Source organism: Oryctolagus cuniculus, chromosome 14 (genome assembly GCF_964237555.1).
Source record: "Oryctolagus cuniculus chromosome 14, mOryCun1.1, whole genome shotgun sequence".
Lineage (NCBI taxonomy): Eukaryota > Metazoa > Chordata > Mammalia > Lagomorpha > Leporidae > Oryctolagus > Oryctolagus cuniculus.
Genome location: NC_091445.1, coordinates 11,647,637 through 11,673,485, shown reverse-complemented (window position 1 = coordinate 11,673,485; position 25,849 = coordinate 11,647,637). Strand labels below are relative to the sequence as shown.

Here is a 25,849-nt window from a genome sequence, read left to right as displayed (position 1 = left end):
AGCTTCTTCCAGGCATGGGTGCAGAGGCCCAAGGACTTGGGCCATCTGCTGCTGCTTTCCTAGGCACATTAGCAGGGATCTGGATGGGAAGTGGAGCAGCCTAGACTTGAACCAGTGTCCATATGGGATGCTGGTGCTGTAGGCAGCAGCTTCACCTGCTACGCCACAACGCCAGCCCCAGTGAGCTTCCTGTTAACATGGTCTGAACATACGTAGAAACCTGATTTTCAGCTGTGAATTGGGGATAGCAAAATAACACATAATTCTTTAGCCAGCATTGTTTTTATTTTTTATTTATTTATTTTTTGACAGGCAGAGTGGACAGTGAGAGAGAGACAGAGAGAAAGGTCTTCCTTTTGCCGCTGGTTCACCCTCCAATGGACCGCACTGATCTGATGGCAGGAGCCAGGTGCTTCTCCTGGTCTCTCATGGAGTGCAGGGCCCAAGCACTTGGGCCATCCTCCACTGCACTCCCTGGCCACAGCAGAGAGTTGGCCTGGAAGAGGAGCAACCGGGACACAATCCGGTGCCCCGACCGGAACTAGACCCGGTGTGCCGGCGCCGCAAGGCAGAGGATTAGCCTAGTGAGCCGCGGCACCGGCCAGCCAGCATTGTTTTTAGATTTCATTATGAGCTTGAAGAGATGATGGTCAGCTGAGAGAGATACTCTGATCTGGACAGAAGTAAGCAATGGTAACAAGAGCTGACAGATCCTAGAGAGCAGGCTTTTACCATGTGAAACAATATGGCTGAGCCCGACACGTGGGCAAAAACGCGACCCACGTGGAATAGCATTGCGCAGTCCACAAGGCACTTACACCTGCGTTATGTCTCCTAGTTTGCCAGTGCTTGTCAAATCTGCACGATGCCTGTAATGACCTCTGTCTTGCAAGTGGGTTTGTCCAAGGACTCAGAGCCCCTAACGATTTTAATTTGCCATGTTTTGCTTCTACGCTGCGTTTCCAGTAAAGACATGTATCTGTGGGTGCTTCACAAAGTTTGTGGCAAATGGAATGAAAAGGTAACTTTCCTTTGGTGCCGAAAAACTTGTGAAATCTATACAGAGTCTTTTCATACTATGCATTTCCACACACTTTTTGACAACCCTGCAAATATTGCTGCTTTAAAAATATGTTAGTAATAGAGATTTCCTACTTTAGCCATCTGAGCGGTGCTTTTTCTGTGATGATTTTCAACACATCGTTTAATGTTGTCTGTGCGTGTTTTTTGTAGTCTTTTGTATCTTTCTGACTACAAGAAGAGATTCCATTTTACTCCTTGGGTGGAAATGGTAGAAGTGATTCCACGATATATTGACAAGATGGAGGAACCAAATATGACATCCTGTAGGGTAGAGCTGCACATGTTACATGAATCCTTGTCTTCAACCATTTTCCATTCACTTGTATCTTCCCCCAAAACTGTGCACTATCTCAGCGTAGAATTGAAGCATCTGAAAACTGCAGTAAATATTTTTAAATTCTCTGGTTCTACTTCCTGCTTCATTCGTACCTCCCTTCTCTCCAGGTCTCCTTGGTCATGTCCAGGAGCGAAGTGCTTCCTCCTTGGAGAGCCTTGACCCGCTCTTGTACAGTTCTCATCCCTGATGCTCCTCCTCTTGTGAACCTCCTTAAGATTTTCAGCAGTGTTTTCTGCTTAATAGAACAAAACAGAGTAACTCGTGTGGCTCTTCCCAAGCCCACAACACTTCAGTCCTTGGCAACTGTCTGCCATTTCACTTTTTTTTTTTTTTTTTTTTTTTTTTTGACAGGCAGAGTGGACAGTGAGAGAGAGAGAGACAGAGAGAAAGGTCTTCCTTTACCGTTGGTTCACCCTCCAATGGCTGCTGCGGCCTGCGCGTTGCGGCCGGCGCACCAAGCCTATCCGAAGGCAGGAGCCAAGTGCTTCTCCTGGTCTCCCATGGGGTGCAGGGCCCAAGCACTTGGGCCATCCTCCACTGCACTCTCTGGCCACAGCAGAGAGCTGGCCTGGAAGAGGGGCAACCGGGACAGAATCCAGTGCCACGACCGGGACTAGAACCCGTTGTGCCGGCGCCACAAGGCGGAGGATTAGCCTATTGAGCCACAGCGCCGGCCTAGCCATTTCACTTTAACTCTAGTTTTGGAGGGTTAAACAATCCAGATTCCCGCAGTGGCTCCTCACGCAGAGTTGTTCTCGGACCCTGCATCCATCTGTTTGCCGGCTTGTTACACACTCTGACTTTGTAAGTGGCTTCTTACAATGCAGCTCTCAGAACTGAACACCGTCCCAGAGATGATTCTAACAGAACGATCCGTAGGGTAATTAGTAACCACCGTAGAGTGCTACAACTCTAGATGCTGCCTCCAAATTCAGCAACCGCGTTTTCTTCCAGCCTGAGCTTGTATGATTTTTTTTTTAATGCAGACTTTCCAATGACCTCTGTGGCATTTATCTTGCTGTTTGTGCGGCAGCTTCCCAGAGGCTGTAGAAGGTGCTCTGGGTTTGGACGCCACCGTCTACTGGGTTGGGGTTACCTGCAGATCTGACGAGTGTGTCTTCCACATGAACATTATCATCTAAACCAAGGGTGGGGAAGCTTTTATCTGTGTATTTATCTTGCCAAGAGCAATTTGGATATTTATGACATCATTCGTGGGATGTACAAAATTATCAACTTAAAAATTAACCTGCTATAGATTTATTGAGTTTTGAGTTCCTGCCTGTGGTTGCCTTGCAGGGCCAGGCCAAGTGATTTTGTGTGCCCTGTGTGGCCGGCAGGCCGGATGTTCCCCACCAATGGCAAGGAGAGCCTTCAGCAAGGTGCCATGCGGTGCACTAACTCTTCTGTCCCAAGCAGCGTTTTTATCCCTGGCTTCAAATCAGGGATTGGAGCATCCAGCCTGAAGGCCGTGTAAACACTGGTGGAACTCAAAATTCAGTAAATCTATAGCAGGCTAATTTTGTTTAGTTGATCATTTTGTATGGCCCATGAACAATGTTATAAATATCCAAATGGCCCTGGGCAGAAAAAAGATTCCCCATTCCTGCAATTTCACATTGAACAGAAATTAGCCCCATTTAGTTTAGTTCTTTCACCGTATTTAAATCAGCTAAATTACACGGATGAGTCTCCAGTAGGTCAAACTGTGCGTGAGGGGTTCAGCCTACACTTTGCCAGATACATATTCTTTCAAGATCTGGGGGCATCCTGAGGTTCAGTAAATCTGCTCCAGAAATGCTGCCATCCCAAACTTTAGGAACCTCCCCTTTCTCTCTGTATCCTGTGATTGTAAAGCTCAACTTTTATCTTCAGACTGCTCCCTCCTTCTCCCTGATGAGTCATGCAGCCAAGGAATAAAAGCCACTTTTCCCTGAACTTCCTGACATACATTTTCTTGCTTGAGCCCGTGAGCACATGTACATGTATATTTGTCCCCAGGCATTCTCTGCCTTCTGGATGCTAAATTCCCAGGTAGCATAACTGCTTTTGCTCAAGATTGATGTCACTAATCTGCTAAATTTTTCAGTAAAATAAACATATACATATATGAAGGGGGGCTTCAAAAAGTTTGTGAAAAAATGGAATTAAAACATGGGTTTATGTTAGTGCAAAAAAAAAAAAATGTTTAGGGGCAGGTGTTGTGATGAACTGGGTTAAGCCAGTTCAAATCCTGGCTACTTTGTTTCCCAGCTAGCTTCCTGCTAATGCATCCTATGAGGCAGCAAACATGGCCCACGTGCTTGGGCCCCTGCCACCTGTGTGGGAGACCTGAATGGTGCTCCAGGCTCCTGGTTTCAGCCCGGCCCAGCCCCAGTTGTTGCTGTCAGTTGGCGAGTGAACCAGTAGATGGAAGACCTTCCGCTCACTCTGTTTCTTTCTCTCTGTGTCTCCATGCCTTGCTCTGCCTTTCAAGGAGATGAAAATTTTTTAAAAATTAAAAATGTAATCCATGCCTAATATTTTCATAGTACACATTTTCCACAACCTTCTGGAAACCCTCTCACGTACGGTCCAGAATCCCTTGCTGCGAGATTCAGTTGTCAAAAAGGCGAGTAAAAATATCAACTTTGAACAGAAAAGCTGTATCTAGACATTCAGCCTCTAAGATAGAGTATTTCCATCGCCTAATGCACTGTTCAGCAGATGCCTATTGAGCGTCCGCTGGACAGAGGCTGGGTAAGGCCCGAGTGGGAGACTTGGGAGTGTTCAAAAGCCAGCAGGAGAGACAGACGCACAGCGAACCAGCTCTGTAATGCGGGGCTGGAGGAAAGACTTGCAAAGCAGGAGGAGCAAGGTGCAGGGAGGACGAGGTTTGACCTGAGTGTGACAGTGCAAGCTTCAGGCAAGCCTTGCAGTGTGGTGGGCACCTGCCGGTGACCAGGTGGAAAGGGAGCAGCAGGGCATCAGACGGCCACCAGCTTTCATCCCAGACAAGAAGTGGCCCATGTGGTGGATGTCGCTTCATATCTGTCTTGATTGGATTAGCATCTCCTATTCCTTTTCATGCTCAGTCTAGACAAAGACTTGGTCTGAAAGCAACAACTGATTTCTCCCAACTCCAGATAAAAATACGACTGCAGATCATTAGACATGACTGAAAATATAACTCTTAGGGCCAAGTAATGAGTTTTGTCCCAAATAAAGAAAATTCTTCTTAAGCGTTAAGGAATTAAATGCCTTTTTTGCTGCAGCCATGAGGGAGCCATGTGAACAAAGACATTATTGTATGCAATCAGAACCACAGCACCTAATGCAAGTGTCTGACATGAAGAATAATAAATAAATACTGCCTCGCACAGTGTTTGGCACACAGATCATGCTCAGGAAATTTGGGCTGGAGTGATTTCTCTGTAACTAAATTAGGTGGCACTTTACTTACTCTGGCTTTCTGCAGTTCCAATGTTTGATCACGTCTTGTGTGATCTAGAGCCACTGTTAGATAAGATATGTGATGTCTGACCTTACGTGAGGATCTGAAATTCAGGGTTACTCCAAAAGTTAATCCTGGAACATCTCAATACAACACCATCATTACGTTTGTGGTTATTGGAAGATTCAAGAGGTTAAAAAAAAAGATAAAATAAAATGGTCAGTGTTTACAGAGTAGCTTTGTTTTCCATGCATACATCATACGTTAAGTTTTTTTGGTTCTGAAAACTAAGCTTTGAATTGTCGTACTCACTTTAATGATATTGGCTCTATTCTTCTCCTGATACACCTTGATTGGTGTAAACACTGGAAAAGAGCATCTCTTCGCCTAACTATCATAAAAACAGCTTTCTGTCTCACCTGAAGTTCAAAATATGCTATTGAAAGAGAAATATGGACTTGTCCCCATTACAGACTATTGTCAAGTTATGAAAAATGTAATCATTACAATACATTATTACATTTAAGTATAAAAGCTCTGAATTGCAATCTTTGTCGTTGAGTGGCATATTTTAAATGAAGAGTAATATCCCAGCTCTCTTTGAAAAGCTTAATGCCTAAAAACAATTTTATCTAACTACGAACAATGAGAAAAAGCATTATAAAATACATTTTGAGTATGCTATAAAGATTATGAACATAATGCAGAATTAGATTTAGAGCAATTAAGAGTAGATTCTGAAGATACTTTCTGAAATGCTTTAATATAGTCATCATTTCAGTTTGCAGTTTTAATGAAAAGCAGCTATATGCACGGACTCTTTTGACAAGTATTGTTGAATAAGTATGCGTTATCCGGCAGCCTGTTTGGTTACACAAAAGTCGAGGAGCACCGAAAAGTAAACACAAATAGTGGCTTTAGTGATATTTCTGTACCTCAGTGTGCTTTGATGGTAGGTGCTGTAACGTGCTAAATTCTGAGGTCTGAGCACAACAGAAACCATACTGTATTGAGACATTCCACCCACAGCTTGTGGTCATGAAGTCTGATTAACAGTGGTTTTAGATACGTGGAAGTATTTTGGGTCAGGGCCTTCTGTGCAGAACATATTTTATAGCCTATTTCAGTAAATAAAATACCAATATGCAGGTACAGTTGGATATCTACATTGCATCTAAAAGAAATATTCAAAGACCCTTTGTGTAGTTCTGGGTGATTAGTGATCATGCAACTTTATGTCCTTAATCCGTCTTGAATATCAATCATGACTCCTCTGAACAAACCAAAGTAGAAGTCTCTAAAGTGTATGGTATTCTCATGTGAAAGTAAAACACCAGCTATATTTTATCAGATGCGCATTGAAGAGACCATAAACATGAAAAAGGAGGTCAGACATTGCCAAGGTTGGGACGTAAACAGCACATCTGCGTAGATATTGACTGGGTGCCATGGGCTGGTAAATTCTAGAATGCTTTCTCTCCCAAAGGCTGTCCAGCGAGCATGGTGGGCTTTCTCTTTCTATCGGGAGTGGAAAGGGGCTCAAATAGCCCAACCTGGTAGACTGCTCAGGCCTGCAGGACAGACACGTTGTGTTAGCTCTTCTTTTCCTGTTAACCTAGCTAAGAAAGCGGTGGGAACTGAGGTTTGAGGCATTTACTCTAAGCACTGCCTGCAGTGCTGTGCACACTATTTCATGCAATCCTCAACAGCAACCCAAAGAGTAGATGTCTCCACAATGAAAAAATGAGACTCAAAGAAGTTACATGAATTTCTTGGGACTAACAACTAGCAGAGGCAATATTCAAGCCCAGAATTCTTGGAATCCAAGTTCCATGGTCTTCCCTTTCTAACGTGCTACCTTCCCTGTGAATGGCATAGACTCCTACAGTCACTATTCGGTGACATGGACACTTCTCCAAATCTATAGGTGAGTCACTTGAAAAACTCACGAGAAAAGTCACTGTAGAATGTTACGTAATGTAGATTGATGTGATGTTCCTGCGAACCTCACATAGTGGTTTCCCCCCATTAAGTTTTTTATATCGCACGTCTCTGCCATAATGTCTATACTGGTATTCAGACATTTCCAAGAGTAAGTGCCTCAAAGCCTAGTTTAAGAATCACTACTCCAAATAAATGAGCAAAGAAACAAATATTACTGGCAGCAGTAGGTATGGGAAGCAGATTAAATAAGTTAGGTTTCTCAGCCTTTCCTGTAAGCAATTGGCCTTATTGTCCAAATGTATTGGACCATTGAACTTTTAAGAAGTATGGTACAAGCATGATGTTCGTTAGAATACCTGCTGGGAAACACTGGACAGTATGCAAGAGGGAACTGCCGAAAGTTCATGGAAAATGAAATTTAAAAAGTAAGCTTATTGGGCTCCAAAAAAAATTAAGATCCATGCATAGTTTTTTTCCTAGTATGCATTTTCCACAAACTTTCTGAAGACTCCTCATATGCATGGATTGAATATTTTTTGCACCCAAGCTTATCTTTTAATTCCATTCTCCATGAACTTTTTGAAGTACCTTACTGTGAACTTATGCTGAGGGATGTACATGCCGTTTTGCTGGGCAGGCTGGAGTGGCAAGCTAAAGTTTATAATCAAGAGAAGGCTGAAAGTGGGGAGAGGGAGACATCGCCTGCACTGGGTAGGGCTGGCAGGTGGAAAGGAGGCAGTACTGAGGACAGGAGCCGTGCAGACAGTTCAGTGGGAGAAAGGCAGCTGGCAGAGTGAGGCTTTGCAGCTTGGGGTGAATCCAGCAGGGAGGGAGTCCAGGCGGGGTGATCTGCTGGGACAGGAAGCTGACAGGCTGTCCGGAAGTGAATTGATAAGTGTGTAAGTGGTGGAGCCGCCTGGGAAAGGACAAGTGTGAACCTGAGAAATGTTTTGAGGGAAGGAATTATGGGACTTGGTAATAGATTAGATTAAAAGAAGAAAAACTCAGAGGTAGCTGTAATTTCTGGCTGGAAAAAAAGAAAAAAATGTAAATAGAAGAATGAAACCAAAGCCCTAACAGTATTAGGGCTAAGTTACTTCCCAAGATTGTTACTGAATGGCTGCAAAAGCAAATGCAAAACTCTTTGAGAGCACAGTTGCATTTCTTCAAGTATTTTCAATTAAATGGTAGGAAACAAGACAATTTTAATGGTTTTCTTTTTTTTTCCTTTTTTATTTTTTTTGAGCACCAATCTAAAATACTAAGTTTACAATGTTGTATTCAGGCTTCAGGTGTTCAAAAAATAAGCTCCAAACTTAGGAAGAAGTTTAACCATGCTGAAATTAATTGTTTTAAATCTTCTGTTGCTCAAAGAAATGTGGACTCGTTCTCTGGTTACCTTCATTAAAATGCTTTACCTTGAATCTTACAGCTTCAGCAACAAGCTAGAAATCACACATTTTCAAATTCTAAGCAGAAATTAGTTTTAGATTTATTTGCTTTTCTTCCAAATGTGTTACTGCCCAGGGGCTCTGACAACTACACACCATTGTTTTTGCAAAGGAAAAAAAATACACATAAAGCAAAACCCACACGTGCACGACTTTTTCTCTTTAAAAACTCGCCCACTGTCTTTTTTTCCAGGTGACATTTACCAAGAGGAAATTTGGGTTGATGAAGAAGGCTTACGAGCTGAGCGTGCTGTGCGACTGTGAGATCGCCCTGATCATCTTCAACAGCACCAACAAGCTGTTCCAGTACGCCAGCACCGACATGGACAAGGTGCTGCTCAAGTACACGGAGTACAACGAGCCGCACGAGAGCCGGACGAACTCGGACATCGTGGAGGTGAGGGCGAGCGTCAGGCACGCAGCCGTGCCTTTTCCTCCCGGGGATGCTCGCGACCCCGCTACCGCTGTGCCCTGCCTGTCCCCCACACGACGTAAGGTGCAGCAGTGACGGGGAAGGTGCGGCACTGGTCCTTGATGGAAACCCAGTCCCAGTGCCTCGTCTTCCTAGGATGGCCACTGCCCCCCACTGCGTTATCCGGACACCAGGGTTGGGAACTGTGCTCAGGAGACAGCTCACCACATCTTAGACGATTTCCCAACGTAGCAAAAAAAATTATATTGAAATATGAACTCATGCCAGCCTTACACTTCCAATTTTTCACTTTATGTCTCTTCTCCCTAATTAATTCTTTGAAATATGTTCTTGCTGGAAGAGTAATGACAATCATTTTCCTAAAGATGTTTTTCCCCCCCAAATTACATCATTTTCTATAGCAGTGAAAACTGTTGATGTACGTGGTATCGGAGACTGGAGGAAAATGAATCTAAATGTTTGCTAAGTGTTTTATCAAAATCACATTTAAAATGTTGATTATGACAAAAATAAATAAGCGTGTTAAAACCCAAAAGATATTTTAGATTGATTAGCATAAGTAACATGCCATAGGATTTTGGATGGAACTTTTTAAAACACTTTCGGCAGATACCCGGCTTGTGTGCTGTTACGTCCTAGACTCTTTCATGAGCAGTGGCTGCTAACCCAAAAAGGAGGAGGAGGGGTCAGGAGAATGGGCCCGTCTGCCTGCTCTCCTCACCTTTTGGTCTGCTTGTCATTTGCTAGGTTGTGTCTGCCATGTTTTCCCAGAAATACAAGACACAGTTAATAATGTTCTGAAAGTATGTGCTGAGATTCAGTTTGACAGAGTTGGCATCAGCATACCCATTGCTAAGAGAGAGAAGAATCTGCTATGAATCCAGATCAAGTTCATATGCCTCCCACATCCATCTCCCTTTTACCTGTTCATGTGGTCCAAGACCAACACTTATTTCTTTGTTTGTATTTGGAAATTTCTCAGCAGTCTTGAACTGGTATTTTGTTTTGTCTAGCAAAGACAAGCAAATAATGTCAGAGAAACAGAAGTGAATTACCTAGAGCTAATGTGGCATGTGCTTAAAATACCTTGTGTCATTCTAGATTTTCATTGGCTGATCAGATCATTTGAATTCTGTGCTTATCCTGGTATTGAAATTTAAGATCGCTGGCGGTTTATTTCACATAGTTCTTTATTCATGTGCACATGTAAATTTGAAGATACATAAACATGAAGGTGAACAGAACTAGTTGGCTGTCAAGTCTTCCGTGCCTGTGTGACTTAGAGGTGACCTCAAGTTTCATATTCTGTAGGAGACTTTCCCATTCTTGAATGATCTGAGCACCAGGCCCTTCGGAGGCCATGAGCAGAGCAGTGGTTGAGAGCCAAAGATCTTGCATTTGATTGCTGGTCTTGCACTATGGTGTCATGTGCAAGTTAGCTTTCCCGCTCCTGCTAAAGCGTTCTCATCTCAAAACGGAAGGCCTTGAATATAAACTCCTCGACAACACTATTACTTTTAAAGAGTGGTGATTTTTAAAAAGAATAAAGCAAAGACTATTTCCTTTCATTGGACATCAATAGGTTAGAGCTCTACTTTTCTCAAAACAACATTCGGGAATCCTAGGTTAAACCTAGACACTGGGTGGCTCAGTTCTTTGGATGTGCGAAACACACTGTTGTGTGCTCAGCCTAGCTACCTCTGCACGCTTTCGTCACCTGTATGGTTTTCCCACTTTTTCTAGTATCAGATTTATAGAGAAAGAAGGAAGGCTGCAGTCCCTCGGCTTGACAAAACTTCACATCACCCCCACATGGAATGTGTTCCAAAATGCTGATGGTTGAATCAACACCCCATAGAGGTAGCTGGGGGAGGAGACGGGATTTGGGGTTCAGAAAGCCCTGCACATCTCCGTAGACCCACTATGTGTGAGAAGCTCTGCAGCTCGAAGACACGCATTGTGTTAGATCCACCAGCAAGCTGAGGAATTCACTCTTAGAATGGATCTAGCATAAAGCTCAAAGTTAAGCTAGTAGGCTACTCCTGGGTAAAATTTTCAAATCCTACGTCTTTTAATTTAATGGAATACATTTAACTGAGTAAGTTTAATGGGGAGCAAAATACAATTCATGAAGGGTCATTAGTTTTCTATTTCCCTCTTGGACCATTACCCCTTCTCCCTTAACCCTCTAGGAACAGTTTACTCAAAAGAAGAAGAAAAAAGGTTGGGGGGGGGGTGTGTGTGTGGCGAGAGAAATAATATGACTTCCTGCCCTGAAACTGGAATACAAATGTCTGGGCCATTCCAGAGTAGTGTTACAGGGTCATAGGAAATTGTGCAGCGTGTGGGTGTTGACAGAGATTCCTTCTTTTCGCAGAAAAGCTCTGCATAATTATCATGTCTTTGCTTGATAATTAGCACTACTGCTACCATGGCACAAAGATGCACAAAGGCTTAACAGACAGAAGGAGATAGTTTCTTTATTATTATTATGTTATAATGCAGCTTGAATGTCTGTTTAGATACAATATATAAATATGCCAGATTTAGTAAGTGTGTTAAATTTTTAATCCATTGATTAAAGAAAAAACAGTTGTATTAAAAGCAGTTCCTTTGAAGACAGTCCATTGTGTTTGATTCTGGATGTTCATCCGAAACGCCAGCTTCGGAAGCTGTTGGTTCAGGAGGGAACCTGATGGTTCTCAGGAGCTGACCCCTTCATCATGTCCATCTGTCTGGGGGCCCTGTTTGTGCTGTTAGCTGCCACGGACAGCAGAGCCCCACAGTTTGCATTGGCTGCATTGCTGCTGAGAGAAGATGTCGTTGGTGGGTGCCCCGCATGGCACCCTCACACCATGGCTTCCTAAAGCAGCAACTCAGCAGGCACCAGCCCGTGCTCAGCACTGTGTGAGGGCGGCTGAGTCAGCAGAGCATGGGCATTATTGTGAAGAATGCAAAACTCGGGGTGGGTGATATGTTGCAATGGCTTGAAAAATCCCATATGAGCACAAGTTCGAGTCCTGGCTGCTCCACTTCCAATCCAGATCCCTGCTAATGCACCTGGGAAAGCAGTGGAAGATGGGCTGATTACTGGGGCCCCTGCTACCCACAAGGGCGAACTGGATGGAGTCCCAAGCTCCTGGCTTCATCCTGGTCCAGCCCTGGCTGTTGCAGTCACTGAGCAGTGAACCAGCGGATAAAGATCTTTCTCTTTCTCTGTCTCTCCCCAATGCTTTCTCTCTCTCTCTGTCTCTAACTCTGCCATTCAAATAAATAAATAAATTTGTTGAAAATTTATTTAAATAAATAAATTTGTAAAAAATGCAAAATTAGTATATCATGCATCTTCAAAAAGTTCATGGAAAATGTATATTTTTAAAAAAACTAGACACAAATGTCAATTTTTTAGGCACCAAAATAAACATCTTTTGAGTCTGCTTGTCCATGAACTTTTTGAAATAGCCTCAGGCACAGGACAAAGGAGCAGTAAGCTCACGAACGCAGTAAGGCCGATGAGACGGAGCCTTGGGCTAAGCAAGGTGTCGTCCATGGGCACAGGTGGTGTGTCCTGGCCGGTGGTTCCAGGTGACCCTGCGGTGACAGCATTCCCAGCCAGCACGTGTTTTCTGGCCGCAAAACCCACACGGGAGTATCACTCAGCGCCAGACCAGGAAGGAAGCACCCGGCCACTGTGACTCAGGGATTCTGTTGTGTGGCTTCTCCAGCAGGCCAGTGATTAAGTAAGGAAGGGGAATAACACTTGAGGCCCCTGCTGCTCCCTGGGGAACTCAGGGTGCAGACAACTGCTGTAGAGTAAACCGTAGATTCCCAACTGTCTCAATAGATGGATATTGGCATTTGTTTAGCAAAAAAAAAAAAAATTGTTTTTAATTTATATATTTGAGACAGTGAAGGAGACTGTACTCCCATCAACTGGTTTGCTCAAATGCCCACAACGACTGGGACAGGGCCTAGCTCAAGCCAGGAGCCCTCAATCCAGGTCTCCTTTGTGGGTGGTGGGTACCCAGCAACCATCACTGCTTCCTCCGGGGATCTGCATCAGCAGGAAGCTGGACTGGAGGCAGAAGTGAGACTTGAACCCAGACTTGCCCAGGCTCCATCGTAACTGCTAAGCCCAACACCCACTCCGCTCCATGGGCACTTTTCTTGGAAGCTAAAGCACATTCACTTGTGTATTTGGTCTTTTGTGGGTGTTCACTGTTGCAGTCGTTCAATGAGCAAAGATCTGTTGAAGTCCTGCTGTGTGTTCCATGCTGTGGAATGCCTAGTGAGCAGATACGGAACCCAGGTCCCAGGGGACTCTCAATCCTCCCCACAGGGGCTGGATCCTGTGTCTCCTCCTCTTCTGTCTCACTCACCTGTGCTGTGTCCTCCCTTGTGCCTCCCCCACCATTCCCGCCCTACCCTGGAGGCAGCCTGAACCGGTGCTATCCTACTCTCTGCAGATGCTGGTTTGTTTTGTCTTCTGGTTCTTTACCAGGCCAGGGTTTGGCTTTTGCTTATCCTGCGTTCAGAGCAGGTCCCAGCTGCAAAGATACCTGGAAGCCCCCGGGACTTGTGTTAGGTGCTTTTCTTCCACGATTGTCATGCAGGTGTTGAAGAAATTAATTTACTGATTATAAAGCTAAACACTGACCCCAGGTTGCTTCAAGTAAATGTAATATAGTAGCCAGAAAGACCGCTCATCGTTCCAGTTCACAAGCTTCAAAGTAGAAAACAGAAACTACTTAATTCCATATTCCACGCTGGACTGCAAATGCCGGGAGCACACAGACTGGGCACACCTCTGCTCACCATCATATCCTCACATTTATCATGAGGCTAGAGGGTGCTGGGTCCTCAGACAATCCATGAGGTCTTCAAAAAGTTCATGGAGAGGCAGGTGTTGTGGCACAGCAGGTTAAGCCACTGCCTGCAATGCCAGCATGCCTTATGGTTCAAGTCCTGGCTGCTCCACTTCCCATCCAGCTCTGAGCTAATGTGCCTGGGAAAACAGTGGAAGATGGCCTAAGTCCTTAGGCCCCTTTGACCCATGTAGGAGACCTGGGTGAAGGTCTTGGCTTCAGCCTGGCCTAGCCTCAGCTGTTGCAGCCATTTGGGGAATGAACCAGCAGATGAAAGATCTCTCCCTCGTTCTGTAATTCTGCCTTCAAACAAACATATAAATCTTAAAAAAAAAATTCATGGAGAATATATAATGTTTATTTATTTATTTATTTATTTAGACAGGCAGAGTGGACAGTGAGAGAGAGAGACAGAGAGAAAGGTCTTCCTTTGCCGTTGGTTCACCCTCCAATGGCCGCCGTGGCCAGTGCCAGGAGAGAGAGAGAGAAAGAGAGGTCTTCCATCCGCTGGTTCACTCACTCCCCAGATGGCCACAACGGCCGGAGCTGCACTGATCAGAAGCCAGGAGCCAGGTACTTCTGGTCTCCCATGCGGGTACAGGGCCCAAGCACTTGGGCCATCCTCCACTGCACTCCCTGGCCACAGCAGAGAGCTGGCCTGGAAGAGGGGCAACCGGGACAGAATCTGGCGCCCCGACCAGGACTAGAACCTGGTGTGCCGGTGCCGCAAGGCGGAGGATTAGCCTAGTGAGCCACAGCGCCAGCCTATAATGTATATTTAAAAAACAAAACTTCTACATGACTTGAAAAGTTTTTTTATGCCTTACACTTTCATTCCATTTTTCCACAAAATTTTTGAAATACCTGATTCTTTCTAGAATAAACAGATGGGAAAGTTAGACCAAGCGATTATCATGTTATTCATTTAAGGCATGAGTTTAATACAGCAGTTCATTAAAATTTGTAGTTCACCAAACCACTATCAAAAAAAACACTCAAGTACTCTAGATCGGTGTTGTGCAGTCTGGTAGCCTCTAGCCACATGTGGCCATTCGCAAAGAAGTGAATTTAATAAAACAAAATGCTCCATGCAGCTCCTCAGCCGCACTGGCCATGTTTCAAGTGTTCAGTGGCCACACGTGGCCAGTGGCTGAGGAATTTAATGGGGAGACAGAAGGCGTTGATCATCTCAGCAAGTTCTAGGACAGCACCAGGCTGAAATGAAATGTGTAGAGGTTGGCACGTCAACCCTATTGTGTTTGAAAATCAGCACCAAGATTAATTTTTAATTTTGCATTGGAAGGGTGGGTTTCAGAAGTGAAGAGCTGGATAGCTGTGTGATTTTTAGACTCCGGGTCATCAGTGTGCACTTTGAGAGACATCAGTGCACTGTGAAGCTAAAAGCAGGTCTCACCCCTGCACCAGTAACCACAGCGTGGATCAGTGAACGGACTCTGGTCAGCGGACACGTGCGGGTTGTCTTGGCTGACAGGGAGCATCAGCCATGTGAGCAAGGCAGTGTGTGTTATTTTTGCTTTTTAATTTGAAGCTTGTGAACAGAAAGATGTCAGATCTTTCTTATTACTATTTTAAAGTTACTTGGAGCAACATCGGGCTGGTGTTTTGCTATATTAGTAGTATAATGAATTTCTTCAGGAAAGCAGACTTTTTCTTTATGAAGGAATTTAGAGAGATGATATCCTTTGGGTAATTTAAAATCCTCCTTGGGTTTACTATAAAACATCATTGTAGCACTTGTGGTTTTATTGCTAGTGAGTCAGGAGGCTTGCTCTGTCCTTCGCTAAACAAAGAACACAAGCATGTTTCAATAGGTATTTTGAAAAATGAACAAACTATTAGTACAATCCATAAACATTTAAGCCTTCAATGTTGAGGCTTCCTAGAATGAGGGAGAAAACATGAATTTTTTATAAAGCCAAATTTTTGCATATTCTTCCTGAATTTTAATTTTTTAAAAGAATTACATACTTTGTTTGAAAGGCAGAGAAACAGAGACAGGGAGAAGAGAGACAGAAACAGAGATGTTCCAACAGTGCTTCGCTCTCCAAATGCCCCCAAGTAGCCAGGGCTGGGTCAGGCCAAAGCCAGGAGCCAGGACCCCATCTGGGTCTCCCACGTGTGTGGCAGGAACCCAAGTACTTGGGTCATCTTCTGCTGCCTCCCATGCACGTTAGCAGGGAGCTGGAAAAGCAGCAGGGAGTAGCAGGGCCTGAAGCTGGCGTTGCAATATGGGGTGCAGGTGTCCAAGTGGTAGCTCAACCCTCTGTGCTGCAAACCTGCCCCCTTCCTGAATTTCAAATATTCCTGTTGGTTTATATATCTTTTAAGAGACTTATTACTGGGGCCGGCACTGTGGCGTAGCAGGTAAAGCTGCCGCTTGCAGTGTTGGCATCCCATATGGACGCCAGTTCAGGTCCCTGCTGCTCCACTTCCGATCCAGCTCTCTGCTATGGCCTGGGAAAGCAGAAGATGGCCCAAGTGCTTGGGCCCCTGCACCCGCATGAGAGACCTGGAAGTTGCCCCTGGCTCCTGGCTTCTGATCAGTGCAGCTCCGGCCGTTGTGGCCATCTGGGGAGTGAGTGAACCAGCAGATGGAAGACCTCTCTCTCTCTCTCTCTCTCTGCCTCTGCCTCTCTGTAACTTTGCCTTTCAAATAAATAAATCTTTAAAAAACACTGAGGACCCATATTTATATTTGTTCCCCAAAGTCTGAAAGAAATGAGTCTTGAATTTTTCAGTGTATTTATATCTCTTGTAACTGTACCACAGTGATTTTTACATAATGAATTTGAAGAGCCATTTCCTTTTTAAAATAATGCCCATGCTTAATTTGCATGTTTTATAAACAAAAAAGCTGCTTCACATCTCATTTATTAAGAAAACAGTCATTGTTGAGCAAATAGTAATATTTGTTAGATTACACAAGTTATATGCACGAGGCCATAACTGAGTTTCCTCGCGTGTCTGTTATTATGCAGCTCTAATGACTCATGGGCCTTAGTGCTAACAGTCAACAGAATTATTGAATAATCGTAGGAGCAGAAAAAACAATTGGTTTCAAAATAGCAGTCTTTCTGCCAGTGATGTGACTTCTTCCTGTGTTCATCATCGCCATTCTGTCATCACTGTTATTCCACATGGAGCTTTCTGAACCAGAGCAAACCAAAGCTCTCACGTGGTGCCTCCCTCCCTTTCCCGGTACACTGTAGAGTGAAAGAGCAAAATGCTTAGCCTGGCTCCTAATTGTCCGTTTTTATTGAAAGTTAGAGATTTCATGGAATATGGAGCTTTGTAGTTAGAGGCACATTTGGGATTTTTCTATTTACATTTTTTAATTATTGGAAAGACAAGAGAAGGTTCCCATCATTACTGATATCTTTGAACCAGAAGTCGCATTCCAGCCATTGATAGCACCTACAAAGATACACTGTTTGGTTTTGAAAAGCATTAAATAAGATATGCAGGAGCAGAACAATCCTACTTCCTCAGGCTTGATTACTGATTATACTTGTGCAGTACATTCAAAAGTGAAATTTTAGTAATAGTTCTGAGTTGCCTAAAGTCAAAATAGAAGATGAAGCTCTTTTCATCAAAGGGGTGTTTATATTTCTTTCTTCACACCAGTGTTGGTTTCTTGGGATTTTTTTTTTAAGGTTGGTTGGTTGGTTTGTCTGAAACACAGAAACAGAGACAGATCTTCTATCCACTGGTTCACTCCCCAAATGGCCTGCAGCCAATGGCAGGGGCTGGGAACTCAGTCTGGGGGGATGGGAGAGCCCGGATTCCGTAGTTCTGACAGGTTCCCAGGTGGTGCTAATGCTGCTGACTTCTAACTTTAAGTAGCTACATTTTGCTGTCCAAACATTTGTTTCCTTTAGCAAGACATTTGAAAGTACATCTGTAGACCGGGTCTTGTAAACAAGTGTTATAAAATTTATTAGATCATTCCATAGAACTGACGCTTAGAACTCACGCTTGATGAAATTAATTTTTAAGAGCAAATGCATTAGGTTTTTGTGGAAATGTGATCAAGAGGCCTGTTGTTACTCAATAAGGTGAGCGACTGCCCATGGCCATGGCATCTCCTGGCCTGGTCCCTTCTTTGTAAGTGCCTGTCTCTTGGTAGTGGCTGCCTGGAACAGGCATTGAAGAAACGCCTGAGTCCCAGTCTAGACTCACTGGGAAGTGCGATGTAATTGGTTATCCAAGTCCACACTCAGTGGAGAAGTGTGATGTGGTTGGTTGTCCAGGTCATTACTCAGTCTAGAATGTGATGTGATTGGTTAGGGGTGTGTGCCATGGGTGCCGAGGGGTCATGGCAGCTCTCTACCTTCTTCATTATCCTCATGGTCAAATAATCCATAGGACATTCTGGGAAAGGACTTAAAACTCATCATTAAAAGGATTGCAAATGCTGCATGTAGACACAGCAGTTAAGGTAGCCAGATTCTATTGTTGGAACTTGATCCTGGTTTACCAACAGCTGTTTGGATTAGGAATTCGTCTCAAAGGCACAGATTGTAGTCTGTATTACCCTGAAATATAGCCACCTGATGGAAGTTCTGAATAAGGAGGAAGAATTCTCTGTCAATTATTTCTAAAGGTCATAGAGTTAATGACTAGCTGGGAGGTTAATTAGATTCTGAAAGCCTCTTCATATCAATTAAATCTCTTATCTTTATGTTTTAGTAAATAAACTCGGGAACTATTTAGAGCTACTGTTCTTGGATAAGAAGCCCTGTAAACAGTAAACTGTACAAAGGAGTTTGGTTTTTTTTCTCACATCTATAAAAATATTATTACACTAAGCAGATAGATGAATTAATAGTAATTGTCATGCCAGAGTTTCTGAATTAGATACTTTATTTTTCAAAATAGGATACAAATTACTCCTGAGCCTTAAACAGCCGTCAACACTGCGACCTCAAGGAAACCATTTCATAGAGAAACTGAGGTCAGAAAGTAAGAATGTGCTACTAATCTTAAACCAGCTCCACCCACCATTAGGTTTTAATTCCAGAAACCCTCTCAGCATTACCATAAGCATTTAATACATGATAGATTTAGCACCTATGCTGTGGCAATTACAAAACCAATTAATTTGGCCATGTGAGCTCTCTTTGGATGATATAACCATTTTTCAGATGTAGTGATCGGCACTGAGCAATAACGTAGCCACTAGCCACGTGTGGTTTTATAAATTGAAATTAAATAAATCCTGGTCCCAAGTCTCAGGAGCCACACCTCGAGTCTCGGTAGCCTCCTCCTCCACCGTGACTAGTAGGTCCCTGTAGAACTGTCCACCATCGAAGAATTCTTCAGTGGGACAGTGAGTGGCGGAGCTTGTGCTGTGGTTCTTTGAGATAATTAGCGTGATGGCTGATGGATGCAACCCCAAAGAGGGCATTCGGCCTGGAGAGGTTACGGCAGGCATCTGTTGCATGCCCACTGTGCATCAGGACCTGTGCCAGGGCACAGAAACCCAAGCAGGAAAGCTGAGTCACTCATTCTGTGTCCACGCCAGGAACAGAATATGCATTAAAGTCAGTGTGATTCTGTGGCTCAAGACCAAAGCATGCAGAGAACACGGAGGCTGAAATTGCCCTGAGGAAGAAGAGAAAATGGAGAAGGGACAGGAAGTAAAAACAAGCCAGGGCCGACGTGAGCTTTTCCAATGGGGAAAGGAGCAAGCGTGCGAGCACACGGGTTCTTCCCATTTTTCCTAACTGGGTATGTGTGGAATTTTATCTGCAACCAGACTTCATGGTTGGTTCTCCTGAACTGTGCTTGCTCTGAATTAATTTCACATGGGGAAATGCAAAGCCGCATCACAATATTGCTAAAGAATGTGGTCGAAGCATTGTTACGAGAGTTCGTCTTTTAAATTTGCCTTTTAGGAAATAGAACTTTGAAAGTGCCACAGGTCTGGAGGAGAGAGAGAGAGATTTATGAAAAATAAAGCCGTAGTTTGGAAGCGGCATCAAACTCCTTCTCTCCAGCCTGGGGCCAGTAACAGAACCTGCTGGGGCTTCAGGATGCTCCCTGAGTTAGTCGCAGCGGGGCCCTCGCCAGGCTCTTGGGACAATTGCAGTTACAAACGATGTCAGGGCCCATTGCAAATTGTTAAGCTATAAAAGTTGGTTTCATTTTCAAAGTCAAGGAGAAAGTTCAGGGAATAAAAATATTGACCAAAAGAGGGAAGCAGCAAATTCTTGAGTTGGGATTATGTAACACTTTATCCTAGTAAGTGCATTATTTAATAAATAAATATAGCATTATTATACAAATAACAATAGCGCTGTACCCAAATGAAGAAGGTCTAGCAAAGGTCAGTGGATTGATTTTGCTTTCTTTTCCATTAAACCTTTATGAAGTATAATAGAGTACTTAAGTTCATGGAAATTAGACTTTGAAAATAAGTTTATTTGTCCCCCCTCCAAAAATAGAAATATATTAAAGAGGCATCTTGAAGAAGTTTGTGAAAAATGCATTTTATAAAAAAAACCAACTCTACATAGACTTTGAGAATATTTTACTCCAAAGAAAGCTTCCTACCTTTTAATTCTGTTGGTCTATGACCTTTGTGAAGGTCCATTGTCTGTTCAAGGCATTGTGTTGAGTGCCCTGGGAAACACTGGGATTTCTCTGGACCCGTTTGCTGCCCTCCAGGGCCAGTACTTGAGCATAAAATGCACAGTATTTGTTCTGCACTCTGCAAATACTCGCGAACACGAAGACCACGTGCCAGGCGTCGTGCTGGTGACCGGTCGTGAACCTGTGACTGAGACTTGGTGCAGAGACCTCACCAATTGGGGGGAAACAGCATTACAGCTGTGAGCACCTGGAAGCATCTTACAGTAGATATTGGATAATGGGAGGACCTTGAGGGATAAGTACAATCAGTTGGGAAGCTAAGCCAGCATATGAACCATTTCTTTCCCTTTAAAATCTTACATATGATGATAGACAGGAAACACATATGCACACTAAATGCACATTTGTATATATGATTGTATATATATGTATATGTATATATAGACAGTAAGACCATATATACATACATGTATGCACACGTGTAGCATGTAGGTAGCAGCGTTTATTTTGCTTTCCCGTTAGATAATTCTCTGCACACAGATGGTTATAATTTCTAGAGCGAGTCCATAAAATACAAACATTGGGAATATGCAGTGGATATAATTGCCTTTACACTTGATAAAAGGTTCAACCCTAAAGTTGCATCCCACAGCCTGGGCTCAGCCTTACAAATGAGGTTTCTCTCCCTCTGCACTCTAAAACACAATACATCTGGCTGAAAGTCTGGAAAATTGTTCCACGCCTGCGTAACATTCTCAGAACCTCATGGCTCTTCAACTTTTCTCGCAGTTTAATCATTGGAGAATGTTCTTTGTTTTCGTCCTCCCTGTTTCGCATAGTAACAGCTTGTTGTATTTTGGTCGGTTTGCCAGAGGGTAGGTTTATTTTTAAAACCCTGAACTCTGAATTTTTCTTTATTTTTCCAAGATTGAAAGCAGCTGAAATGCCTGGAGTTACAGGTTGAAGGCTGTTTTACAATGTGTGGAGGGAAGCGTCTTGCCTCCTCCCTTGTGTGTGTGTGTGTGTGTTTTTTTAATTTTTCCCTAACAAATGTCTTCTAACTGGCAGTTGTCTAAAAATAGAAAACTGCTTAACTAAAAATAGCCTGGCTCTCAGGCGTGCCAAGGAAAATGGAGAGGGATAGGCGTGGAGGAGAAGGCTGAGTAATCCGGTTCTATTCATTCAGAGAAACCTTTGAGAATGTGAGCTAGGATAAAATGCCCTCCAAAAACCGCAGGCCTGACTCTCTTTTCAGACTCCTAGGTGCCAATAAACATTGTAGCCTCAGGGTCCTTTTTTCCCCCCCTCATAGGTTGTAAACATTTTCTGAAAGACAAGGCTTTGTTTCACAGATCCTGACAAACTGCCATAAAGAACTAACTTTTCTAAGGTCTTAAAAATTCATAATTGTAAGTTTAAAAGAGCATCTTAAATGAGGGTATTGTAAAATAATGTACATCGTGTAATAATGAAGGGAAACTTTGGTACAATAAAACCCGCTTACTGCTTTGCCATGAAACTCCCATCTTTAAAGGGTTTCAGGGGAAGAAAATGACTTCTGTGACTCATTGCAACTCAAGACAGCAGCTGACTCACGTGAGTTCAGCTGCCTGAGACAGGAAAACTCTGGCGCAGTAGACAGCCCCTTGATACACCAAGCCTGGGTCCCTTTCTGGCGATTTGTCATCCGAGCAGGTTTTTCACTGTTTCATTTTGTTTAAATGAAGTAGACACTGCTTTGATAAACGCTGTTTTCCCAGAATCAGATGGCTTTTGATTGGGAGAAATGCAACTCTGCCATTGTCAACGACCCAGGCCGGTTTTGCAATGCGAACACTGTTTTTCCTGCCCATTTTTGTCTTGCTTAAGTCATCTGAATAACCAGGTCAAACATAGCAACAGGGTGTGGAAATGTCAGCCGGGTTCCCGGGGCTGCAGCGGCCTGCGCATTGTTGTGCGCAGTTCCTGTAAAGCTGCTGGTGATAAGACTCCCGGCACAAAAGGCCATAATTGATGGAAAGAGGCTTAAATCATTGCTGGAAGAATCAAGGTCCTTGTATCAGTGTCCATGGACTCTTCGGGTCTCCTTCCGTCTTGCAAAGCGTTTTGTCGTGCTGCCTGTTGGCTCCCTGCTGCTCTTTGTAACGGATGCAGACCACAAGTGATCCTTTTATGCGGCATACAGGCTGTAATTGTGTCTGTGTGGTGTATTAGTAATTACCAAGCTGAATTCCCATATTGTATCTCTACTGCAGGCATGGAAAAATAGGACATACAACCCTGCATAACCATTTTCAACCTAGATAGGGAGCCACTCAGAGCTGGGTGACAGGCACAAAGCCTTTTATATGCACACTTTGTAGACAACATTTTCATTGTTGAGTCATTTGTGCAGGATAAATTCAGTTTTGGAAATGATTACCTTTGATATTATTCATTTCTGACTCTTCAACCAGACCTTTGTAATCTGGAAAATTTTGGCCCTTTTTAATTGCTGAAATAAAAAAAAATACTGAAATTGCTTGATATAATAGTGATATGAACTATAGTGGCTGTGCTATACTATCAAATAGAAAGAACAGTGCATGAGTTACCATATATTATAGATTGTATAAAATTCATAAACATTAAAAACATGTTTGTTTTAATGCCATGTTTACCTTAAACAATGATATTTTACGTGTGATTTATCAGTCTTGCCTTAAGCATTGTTAAACTTCAGAAAAAGCTGACGACAAATTTTTGTTACAGTAAACAGATATAAATTAATTATTAATTTCTTTGCTATAAAATTTGCATCCATCCTTTATGTATTATGTAGCTGATATTGATTTGACTACCTCCTAGTCAGTGGGGATTTGAAATGTCTACCATATTATTTATCTGTAATACAAGCCAAAGTGATCTAAGCAAGTTAGTTGAAATGAGGAAGTATGCTTATTTTATGCATCGAATGATTATTTATAAGGACAGTCAAAACTATTAAATAGCTAAGATATTAATATAGGAGCCAGTGCTGTGGTATAACAGATAAAGCCCCACCCACAGTGCTGGCGTTCCATTATGGGCGCCAGTTCACGTCCCAGCTGCTCCACTTCTGATCTAGCTCTCTGCTAATGCTCTGGGAAAGCAGTAGAAGGTGGTCCAAGTGCTTGGGCCCCTGCACCCACGTGGGAGACCCAGAAGAAGCTCCTGGCTCCTGGCCTCAGATCGGCACAGCTCAGGCTGTTGTGGTCATTTGGGGAGTAAACCAGCGGATGGGAGACCTCTCTCTCCCTCTCCCTCTGCTTCTGCCTCTCTAACTCTGCCTTCCAAATAAATAATAAATCTTTAAAAAAAAAAAAAGATATTAATATAACCATTTCATTAGTGGAAATTGGATTTATTCTGTGAATTCATTAAAACATGCAAAGTTGTAATTATATTTTTACCTGCAAATCTAAAAGTGGCCTTTCATTCAATATGTATTTTTTTAGAGATTGGTTTATTGACATATTTGAAAGGTAGAGTGACAGAGAGAGATCTTCCATCCACTGGTTTGCTCCCCAAATGGTCCCAGCAGCGGGGCCTAGGCCAGACTGAAACTAGGAACCAGGAGCCCCAGCCCTGTGTCCCACACAGGTGCAGGAACTCACAACCCTAGGCCCTCCTCTGCTGTTTCCCAGCTGCCGCCTCAGGATCCAAAGCAGAGTAGCTGCGTGCTCTGATACACGTCCCAAGTGGCAGCCTAACCCGTGTGCCACCCCGCCCAACCCCTCCGTGTCTGTGTCTTACAATTTTACTTGCACTTTTATTTGTAGGTATTTTCATTCAACCAGTAATGAATGATTGGGTTCCTAGGATGTACGTAACTCTAGCAATGCTAGGAGAGACAGCAGTTTTGAAGACCTGTCCCGTGACCTCACAACACTTGCAGTCCAGTTGAGACAGAAACTACACATGACAATCAGCAGGACAGAATAACACAGCAAGAACGATGGCCTGGCCAGGGAAGCAGCCGAGCCCAGTGGGTTCTGCAGGCTGAGTTCTTACTGTGCTTGTTCCTGGGCAAATTACTTAGCTTTTCTATGTCATCATCTTTGGTAAATGGGCTTGATAATTGTACTTGGTACACAGATACAGGAATTAAATGAATGAACATTTATAAAATGCTTGGGACGGAGTCTGACACACAGGTGGGGATGATGACAGTCACCACCATGATGATGGTGATGATGATGGTATGTAATCAATAATAACACAAGGAAGTACAGTATTTAAATTTAGGGAAGGCAGCCAAGGTCAATGGTCATTTTCTGGCAGGAAAATGGACATGAATTGAAAAGGAGGCTGTGGACGAAGCTTTCAAAACATGGCTATGCCAAGAGTCACAAGAAGAAAGTCACAAAGCAAAAGATATTCACTTGATCTCAGAGAATGTTCAGAGAGGACAAGGTCAGTGAAGAGGCGGAAACAGGTCAATCAGGTGCTCTGAGTGTTTGGGGTAGAATTAGAAGGAATAGAACAGATATGAAAAAGATGCTCTGAGTTCCCATGAAGAATAGTGTGATGGTGACCAATTCCTCAAGAAGAGTCTGCTGGGACATGGTAACTCTTTGGGTAAAGCACTGTAGTTATGAAAAAGTAGAAATATCAAAATATTTTAAGTTTTGTGTAAACCTTTCACTGTAGTTACATAGTTTAAGCCATTTATGTCAACCTGTAAACATCTAGTTTTATAAAACAAGGTGTTTTTGAAATACAAACGTAATTTCACTATTTCTCTGAGGACTATCACATGTAGTATGTTAAAGAAGTGAATTGTAGAGACTCTGGGAGACATAGTTTAGATTGTTGTAAGCTTTTTTTCTACATTGAGAAACCAAAATCAGTTAATTTAAAATTTCCTAATGAAGTCTGTGCAATTTTAATGACCACCTGAACAGGTCAGGGTTCTGGATCTAATACACGACTGTCAACTGTAAAAACCATGACATTTTCCACATCATCTGAGAGTCCAGCTTTCTCATTGGAAGACAGTGTGTTATGCAGGAAAGGGTAGACACAGATTTTACAGTCAGACAAGTCTGGTTTCGACCACTTTATAAACTCTGATCTTGCACGTGTGTATGATCGGCCGCTGAAATTCAGCTTTCTGTTCAGTAAAATGTGGGTAATAGGTGTCATGTTTTGTCATTCTGTAAGAATTAACCTACGTAATGTGCATACACAAAAGGTTTTCAGGAAGTTCATAGAAAATCAAATAAAAGATAAATTCACTTTGGAGCAAAAAATTTTGAAATCAATGTATACTTTGTTCATAATGCACATTTTTTAAAGATTTATTTGAAAGAGCAACAGAGAGAGACAGAGAAAGATGAACCTTCCATCTACTGGTTCTCTCCCTCAAATGGCCATAACGACCAGGGCTGGGCCAGACCAGAGCCAGGAGCATGGAACTCCGTCCAGGGCCCAAGGACTTACGCCATCTTCCCCGGCTTTCCCAGGCACATTACCTGGGAGCTAAATTGGAAGTAGAGTAGAAGGACTTGAACTGATGCTCCTGTGGGATGCAGGCATCAGCTTAACCAGCTGCCCCCATAATACACATTTTCCATGAAATTTTTGAAGACTCCAGTAAAGCCATTAGCACATGTTGGGCACATGATTCTGATACACTTGTATGTCCTTCCTTGCTATTCCTTCCTG

At 43.2% G+C, this 25,849-nt stretch overlaps 1 protein-coding gene and 1 long non-coding RNA gene across 51 annotated transcripts in view; one reads left to right on the top strand and one right to left on the bottom strand.

Moving 5' to 3' along the window:
- MEF2C (myocyte enhancer factor 2C) overlaps nucleotides 1-25,849 on the top strand; it is a 176,004-nt gene that overhangs the window by 85,166 nt on the left and 64,989 nt on the right. For all 50 annotated transcript variants that reach the window (XM_070056431.1, XM_070056420.1, XM_070056432.1 and 47 more), the window contains one exon: nucleotides 8,442-8,645. In XM_070056431.1, the coding sequence (XP_069912532.1) occupies nucleotides 8,442-8,645 (204 nt within the window). The remainder of the gene's footprint in view (nucleotides 1-8,441; nucleotides 8,646-25,849) is intronic.
- Nucleotides 8,856-25,849, bottom strand: part of LOC127492788 (uncharacterized) — a 123,827-nt gene continuing 106,833 nt past the window's right edge. Inside the window, exon 3 of the long non-coding RNA XR_007922555.2 lies at nucleotides 8,856-25,849. This exon is cut by the window's right edge and continues 15,565 nt beyond it. This is a non-coding gene — a long non-coding RNA (uncharacterized lncRNA).